Source organism: Orycteropus afer, unplaced genomic scaffold (genome assembly GCF_000298275.1).
Source record: "Orycteropus afer afer isolate SDZICR_OR568_19922 unplaced genomic scaffold, OryAfe1.0 scaffold00040, whole genome shotgun sequence".
In the NCBI taxonomy this organism is placed as follows: Eukaryota; Metazoa; Chordata; class Mammalia; order Tubulidentata; family Orycteropodidae; genus Orycteropus; species Orycteropus afer.
In genome coordinates this window covers 7,287,768-7,296,490 of record NW_006921627.1, presented here as the reverse complement: position 1 = coordinate 7,296,490, position 8,723 = coordinate 7,287,768, and the positions used below count along the sequence as shown (strand labels likewise).

The 8,723-nt window shown below is 44.9% G+C and overlaps 1 protein-coding gene across 1 annotated transcript in view; it reads right to left on the bottom strand.

The window, feature by feature from the left end:
• Positions 1-3,930: 3,930 nt before the first annotated feature.
• PRMT8 (protein arginine methyltransferase 8) overlaps positions 3,931-8,723 on the bottom strand; it is a 194,194-nt gene continuing 189,401 nt past the window's right edge. The window contains exons 9-10 of the mRNA XM_007937071.2: positions 5,602-5,723; positions 3,931-4,014 (exon numbers count right to left, since the gene is read on the bottom strand). Coding sequence (XP_007935262.1) covers positions 3,931-4,014; positions 5,602-5,723 — 206 coding nt within the window. The remainder of the gene's footprint in view (positions 4,015-5,601; positions 5,724-8,723) is intronic.

Genomic DNA, 8,723 nt, shown 5'->3' with positions numbered 1-8,723 from the left:
ACCCTAAGGAATAGGAATGGGCTGGGCTGTCTGCAATTGCTCATATCCTACTGAGGTCTGGAGTGGGATGCCAAGTACTGTGCCAAAAGGAAAGAAAGTTTGCAGGGGCAGGAGATCAGGTGAGGCCTGGCAAAGACCTCGTTTCAGTCCATAAAGTTTATGGAGGCCCCTGTCCCTCAGTGGCTCAGACTGTTAAGCCCTTGACTACTAGCTGAAAGGTTGGCAGTTTGAGCTTACCCAGAAGCATCTAAAAAGTCAGACCCTGTGATTTGCTTCAGAAATGTCACCGCCTTGAACATCCTATGGAGCAGTACTACTCTTCAACACATGGGATCGCCAGGAATCAGAATCATCTTGACAGCAACTAACTATAGCAACAACTGTCTAAGGGAGATAGCTTCCATTGGGTGGCTTTTATGAGAATAAATAAAATGTCCGCATATTCCAAGGAACACAGGAAGAAAGGACTGGCCTTGGTGGTCCTAGAGTGGCTCGTTGACACACATTCTATGGGAGTGAGGTATGTGCTGGAGTCGCCTGCCCTTTTTACCTCCTACTTGTACCCTGAATCTGTTTAGGGGAAAACACAAGCAGAAAGAAGCCATTTCCCATTCCTGGGAACTTGTGGTCTAGGGGAGGAGAGAGACCATGTTAGGAACAGGCCTCAGAATAAGCAGAATGACCCATGTGTAAACAAACCTAAATAATATCACAAAAGAGACACCACAACTGCAGGTTTGGGGAGAAGTGAGTTGAGAACAAAAGGGAGAAATTTCCCAAGGAGAGAGAAAAGTAACAGGGAAGAAAGCCACTAGTGGGTTTTGTACAGTCTCAAATAAATAAAGCAAAGACTTAGAGTGGGAAACACAGATTTCATAAGTGAAGTTATCTTTGCAACATCTCTGTTGTCATGCCGAGACTCCATATTATACACTGACTTCCATTCAGAACATGTTCGAAGCAGATATTGCTCATTTTCCACTGAATTAGAAAAAATCACAACTCCTGCTGGAGAATTCCCATGGGCAGGAGTAAGGAGGCTTCTATGGAATTGTTCCTTCAGGCCTCCTCTACTTGCTTCTGCATCCCTGGAGCAGAAAGGTGTGAAGCTCTGGTGGGGGCTGTAGCCATTCCAGAAGGCTGAAGACCCAGGACCAGGGTAGATCCATGGGGTGATCTTCTTTTCTTCTGATGACTGAAGAGACCTGGCCAGAAGATTGCTAGGCTTTTGCTTAGAGCATGCCCAGAGTTATGAGGGATGTCTGCAGGCCCCCAATGCCTGGGGCTCCCAGAAGCTCATCATCCTTGTCAACTCTGTTGTGCTCCTAACAATGTAGGGTTTTGCCCAGATGACCAGGTGGGAATCCTCCACTGAATTGCATGGGCTCCCTGCTCAAGCTTAAGCCAAATTGCAGTAGGTCGAATCTAGGATCTCCCTGCCTCTCACCACCATCATTCATGAATTCCCCTCAATCAGCCTCAGAGAGAGATACTCATAGCTACCTGATATCCTTCTTCAACTTCCTTTCCTCTTCTAACGAATCTGTTGTCTCCTCTTATAAGTTTATGTATTTTTCTCATCAAATATATATAGGCAAAAAGCAGTAAATTATTTTCACTTTATTTTTCTTTAGATACAGTTTTCCTCTCTAGGTTTGAGGTTCAGAAGAATCAGCAGGGGGCAGTAGGGGGCACGTTGAACTGGGACTTGAGATGTTGGCTAGGCTTGGCCACTAACTCCTCTGCCTTCCCTAGTTCTCATATGCCTTACCTGCAAAATGGGTGGGTAATATCTCTGTGCCAAACTCCCAGAGCTTTGGAGAAATCAATAAATTATGTAGATGTCAGAGGGTTATGAATGTGTAAGGGTCATCTCCACTGGCTTCTGTTGTTTTCTAAGGGCACTGCCATCCCCACCAGTACTCTCCAGCCATACACATCCAAACTTTTGGGCTCCTCTGCATCTCCTCCTTCCCAGGTTTCATCAGTTCTACTTACTATCTGTTATGGAATTGTGTCCCCTTCAAATGAGCATTTGAATCCTAACCCCTATAGCTGTAGATGTAATCTAATCAATGTAATCCCCGTCCATAATGGAATCTAACATAATGCAATCAATCAATCAGTTGGGGGTCACACTAGTGTAGGGTGTGTCCTAAATCTAATCACTTCTGAGTTATAAAAAGAGCAGCATAGGCACTGAGAGGGGCAAGCAGAAAAAGGGGAAGAAAGACAGCATGTCTGATCATCTGTAAGACAAGGAACCAAGGAACACCCAGTACTACTCACAGGGAAGAAATCGACACAGCTGAGACCCTGATTGGGACTTTTAGCCTCCAGAACTGTGAGAAAATACATTTCTGTTCTTTAAAGCCACCCACTTGTGGTATTTCTAATACAGCAACACTAGGAAACCAAGACACTCTCTAAATGGTCCCTCTCCCTTCACAACACCTGGAATGTCTCTCCTAGAGTAAATAACACATTTTCTTTCCATTCCATCAAGACCTGTGCCAGGTTTCTTGGAGATATTGCCTGTTTCCCTTTAGCTGGTGTAAGGCTGTCCTGAATTTCCATTCTGAGCCAACCATTCTGTTGCTCTCCGTTAGAAACCTGTCAGGAAAACTTCTAGTCTTAGGCAGAGTGTGGTAACAGAATATCTGTAGGATGGGAAGAAAATGTACTTTTCCAGGCCTGGTGGAGTGTTTTGGTTTGGTTTGGTTTGGTTTTAGGTTATTCTTCACTTCTGAGACAGGGCGTTCTCATCTCATGGCTGCTACCACCCATCTGTCACTGGAGGTTTGCATTTTGCATCCTCCTAACAAGCCCAGATCCTTCTGCTCTTGACCTTGGCTTCCCTCTGGGCTATGTGCTGTCTCCTGTTCTGGAGCATTCTTACTTAGCTTATGTGCCTCCACCCCAGCTTCCCTCTTCCTACTCACCTGAGAATCTGTAGATGAGAAGCTCTTAGGTCAGTCCTACTCCACAGCTCCTTCTCCCGTGGACCTTTCCTTCAATGAGCAAGTGTGAACACATGTAGGTAGCTCTTCCTTGGATTTTGTGTCCCGTGATAGCCTTTGACATCCATCCCTAGCCCACCCACTCCAGAGCACCAGGAGCACAGACATTCCCTCGCTTCACTCTCATGTATATTTATTGAGCGCCCACAGGGTGCGTGGTCTATCTCAGGGTTCAGAGCCACGGTCTAATCAAAAGGAGACCAGAGCTAATACAGAGAATATTTCATAGCTGCTTAACATCTGTTAAGGAGTGGGGAAAGGGGAGGAACTAATCACAAAACAAATTCCTATTCAAAAGCAACAGAATCTCCTCTGAGAGTAATATATATTCTACACACACACACACACACACACACACCCCTCTGAATGAACACATAAGTATACCCACTTGGTTGTATATGCAAGCATATACAGCTGCTGTGGGTAAATAAACTAATACATATGCTGTAGGCACATTCACACACACACACGCCACCACACAGACAGATAATCTCGCTTATGCTATCAAAGACACTATGTCTCCGGGTTCTAGTGGAAGCAATCTGTCCTAGATGCCTGCAGCATGCAAAACTTGGAAGATCCAGAGATTCACAGTTAAGGAGGACAATGGGTATACATGTGTACTTTTCCATCCTTGGGGAACCAGCCACAGCACTCAAGGTTGTTCTTTGTTGGCGGCAACAAAGCCTTTGTGAAAGGCTGCCTGAGCAGAGCCCAGGAGCCGGAGGTTCTCTGTCCAGAGGCAAGGCCCACGAGAGCCCTGATGAGTTCAGCAATCTTCCAGGCAGAGTTTACAACTCCAGGTTTCAAGTGTGTAGTCCTGCAAACAGGTTTCCTTAGTACAAGTGCAGCAGACTGAGGTGAGAGTTTCTTTTCTCGCTCGCTTGCTCTCTGCAGCTTCCCACATGTGCTAACGCATTTTGTAGTCATTAGATACAGATGTTTCACACAGTTGTCCCTTAAAATCCAAGTCTACTGTGAAATCGAGGTCCCGCTGCAAAGAAAAAGCAAAAGGGTCATAGCACTGGTCTGATTAGGAAGTTATGGTGTATCATAGGCCAATTTGCTGCCTGGGCAACCATTCATTTCTCCTAGTTGGCCTCTCACCAGTTTTTGACATGGTTAGTCCTGGTCTTGTTTTGTCACACACCTCTCAACAGTTTGGGGCTCTAATTTGTCCTCCCAACCATTACCTATATGGTTTCCTATGATAGTCCTGCATTGATGTCCTACCTGTAACTCATTGCTATAGAGTTGATTCCAACTCATGGCAACCTCATGTGTATCAGAGTAGCACTGCACTGCATAGGGTTTCCAGTGGCTGTAATGTTAAGGTCCCTGGGTGGCACAAACAGTCTGCACCACAGAGAAAGACCTGATGATCTGCTTCTGTAAAGATTATGGCTAAGAAAACCCTACGGAGAAGTTCACATGGGGTCTCCATGAGCCACAGAGACTTAATGGCAATGGGTTTGTCTTTTCTTGTTTAATCTTATGACAGGAGGTAAGCATTGATGAGTCGGTTTGAACCACCAATGGTTGGGTTAGTAGCCAAGGGCAAACTGTTTGCACCACGCAAGGAAACTTTAAACTGACCGATAAGCTTCAGCATACACTAACCTGAAGATCCCATCTAGCTTGCCACACATAAGCTCTCTCCTACTGTTCCAGTTTGTTGCTGCCTTGTCCCCAGGTGCAACCCCTTGTGTGGCCCTCCTTGTATACTTGCTGTCATTTCCTCTCTGGGACCTGTAAGTACTGAATTCTACCTGTTTTCCAGCCTTCCTGCATGAGTCTCACTTCTTCATGCTGCACTTAACAGACCATCCAAGACACCCCCTGACTTTGGGTCAAACTTAGAATACAGGCACTGCTCCCCTGCCTCCAGGCAGGTGTCCTCCCAGTAACCAGAGGCATGAGTGGCTGTAGTGGTTTTTCTAACTAAGGAGTTTCCCCCAACAGCCCTCGGGAATCTATTCTGCTGCTTCATTATCCTTACAGGAAGTTATTTGATCTCTAAGATTTCTATCCTTCCTGTTATAATAGAAAAATGTTCCCTCTGATTTTATCTTGGAGAAAACAAAGTGGGTGGTTGAGTCTTCTGTGGCATAACCCTGAAAGCATTCTAGTTTTTTAATGCACATGCCCACACCCAAAGTTGCTCAAAGAGGATCACACAGGCTCCAACCCACCAGGCCAGCTGAAGTGTAAACCAACATCTTCCAGGCCACCAGAAACTGTTCTTTCTTGGCCCAGCTCCTGCTAAAGGAGATAAACCCCATAGCAACATCTTCCATTCTCAAAGTCCCTCACATGAAGACTTGAAATCTGTCCTCAAGGTGGAAAGAGAGTCCAGAGGGGAATCTAGAGAAAGTGTCTAATTTCTGAGTTTTGAGTGGCCAAGTTTGGGATCCTTCAGTTATGTCCAGGCACATTCAAACCCTACTTCCTACTGCCTCCTTCAGGAACTCTCTTGAGTGGGCACAAGGTACTCAGAACCATTCAGAGGAGCTCCCCAGCACTCAGCTCTATGTTTCTTCTCTCTGCCCCCAGCCCACACAGAGGCTGCCTCAACACTCACCACATTTTTGGCATTTGGCTTCATGGATATGGTTCCATAGATTTCTTCCCCTCTCCGGACTGTGAGGTAATCTTCCAAGTAGAAGACAGTCTGTTTCCAGTGAGTGTAGGGGGCGTCAGGAGCTGAGGGCCAAGGACAGGAGACATGGGGAGGAAGAATCAGAGTGTAGCTGTCTCCAGAAAGGTGGAGGTGAGGACCTAGGGGAGAAGTTTCTGGGTTTCCCCTGTGACTCATTGAACCCCCTAACACTCCTATTGGGTGAGTGCCCAGTCCTTGTAGCCTGCCTACAATCAGAACCCCCTCACAGCTCCTCAGGATTGCTGATCTCAGCTAGGGGTCAGAAGAAAAACCAACTGATATAACAAATCCATACCAAGAAGTGGATTTCATCACCTACACTTAGCAACATAAGTGAATCTCAGAATATTACTGTCTTTAATTTGACAGAGTGAGACAAAGATGTATAGAGCAGGCTATCCTATGCCTCATTAAATGACATAATTTGTGTAAACTCCACAGCTAAACCACTTTCTCCAGTTCCACTGACATCCTGTGTGCTTGCTTCTCAGTCCTACAAATAGCTTTCCCTACTTGCTTCTTTGTGCTCTGAAACTGAACCTACCAACCTTGGCCCAGCCTGTGTGAGGATTCAGCTGTGCCCTCTGACCTCTTAACTGGATAAAAAGGATACAGAGCATGACTCTCACTTCACAGCCCCAATCCTGCTCTACAGCTTATTCATCCTGCATGATTCAAAGCACAATGATGCTTACAATCCTCTGTATTTGCCATTAATTTCATCCTTCTCCTCTGAGCCCATGGCATATTCAACACCTAAATGTTAGGGTCATCTTCCTCAGCAGCATCTGTCTTTGGAATACCCTTTCCTTCCCTTTTCCCCAACTCTTTCTTTCTCATCCTTCAAAGTCATTTATTATGGGAAGCCTTCCCTGACTATCTAACCTGTGCTAAGGGCTACCACAGCATGGACTTACATTATTATGGTGTTTTTCACACTGCAATAGAAATGCTTTTTTTTTTTTTTTCCAAATGCTACTTGCTTGCATCCTCCATAAGACTGCAATCTCCATGAGTGTGGAGGCCATGTCAGCTTTGTTTACTGTTATACCCTCAGTGCCTACTATGTGTATATGTTGAAGAAATGAGTGACAGTAATAATCCAAAGAGCAAAGATTTTGTGACACTTCAATGTACTCTAGATATTCAACTACATTGGGGCCTTTGGAATCTATGTATTGTAAAAGAATCCATTTTATAGTAATTTTCTCTTGGCCCTTCATGCTCTTACCTTCCTCCACGAGGATGCAGGATGTGCTAATGCTGCTGCTTAGAACCAGTGCTAAAGATAAAACTGTGGAGAACATAATACACGTGTTTCAAATACTTGAAAAGCTATCACATGGGAAAAAGTTATATATGACCTTATATGTGGCTTCGGTGGCAGAACTAAGGCCATTCACTTGGAATTACTAGAAAGTAGATTTTACGTTCACCAGGAAGAATCAGAACTGTCCCACAATCATATGCGCTGTCTGGGGCCCAATCCCAGGGTATTCATCTGATCAACATTGATAGGCTTTATCATGCATTACATTGCGCCCAGTGATCTCTAATGGTGGTAATGCTTTACTTTCCCCTTTGCAATGAACTGGCTTGATCGAATGCCAGTGGTTTGGATAGAGACTCAAGCAGCCTTCTATGTGTGCATTTAGAAAATCAATGCAAGCTCAAGGTCATGGAGAGAAAGAGCAGCCTGAGCATTTGGAAGGGGAGGAGGATCATGAACATGTAATCTGTGCCTTTCAAACCCTGGATCCTAAAACCCACCCCACCTTCCTAGCCTCTAAGGTTCACTGCTGTCTACAAACAAAGCCCACCTGCTCCAAGCACTCTTCCTGCCAACCACATCTAAATAAATTGTCAAAAGAGAGTTTCCGGGTATATGCAGAAATGTCAGTGCATGACTGACAGCACTCTCACCCCCACTTCCACCTACACCAGCATAGACAGGTGTCTCTCCTATTCTTAAAGACCTCCAGGCAAGGGGACTCAAGCAGCCTCCTTCTGTCCCCTAATCAGCTGCCTAATGAGAATCCCAGAGACTTCACAAGCTCAGATTCACTGGCCACCAAGCCCAGAAATCTGCCCTGATGCATACTTTTCCTGCTTTTAAACCGTGCAGTATCCCCTTGTTCTGTTCAAAAGACATTCCAACCTTGGGTTGGAGGAAAGTGATGTTTTTACCTTGACATCAGCATCAAAAGGCTAACACGTCTAACCACCTTATTTCAATCATGGGTCCATTGTTATGTTGTTAAGTGCCATCGAGTAGGTTCTGACTCACAGATACCTGATACACAACAAAACAAAACACTGCCTGGTTCTATGCCATCTTCACAACCCTTGTTATGTTTGAGGACATTGTTGCAGCTACTTTGTCAATCCATCCCATTGAGGGTCTTTCTTTTTTTTTTCACTGATCATCTGCTTTACCAAGAATGATGTCCCACTCCAGGAACAAGTGCCTTCTGATAATATGTCCAAAGTACATGAGATGAAGTCTCACCATCCTTGCTTCTAAGGAGCATTCTGACTGTACTTCTTCTAAGACAGATTTGTTCATTAAATATTCTTCATCAACACCATAATTCAAAGGCATCACTTCTTCGGTCTTCCTTATTCATTGTCCAGATTTTGCATGTATATGAGGCAATTGAAAATACCATGGCTTGGGTCAGGTGCCCCTTAGTCTTCAAAGTTACATCTTATTTATTTATTTATTTATTTTAATTTATTTTATTGTGATTTGAGTGAAGATTTACAGAGCACATTCACTTTCCATACAGCAGTTCACATATACTCTGTCTCATGTCATTGACCACAGTGTACCACAATGCAACAGCTCCCCTCCTACCCCTTCCCCATAGTTACCTCTTCCCAGTGTCCATCCCTCCATGGGCTGCTGCCCCCTGAGCTGTCTACCTGTACATAAGCAGCCCTTCTTTCTCCCATGATTATTCTCTCCAAGGAGTGTATCTACTTGAGGTAAATGTTTAACTCACATGCCTGTACATTGTTTGGCTGGAAACCACAGGTGTGGG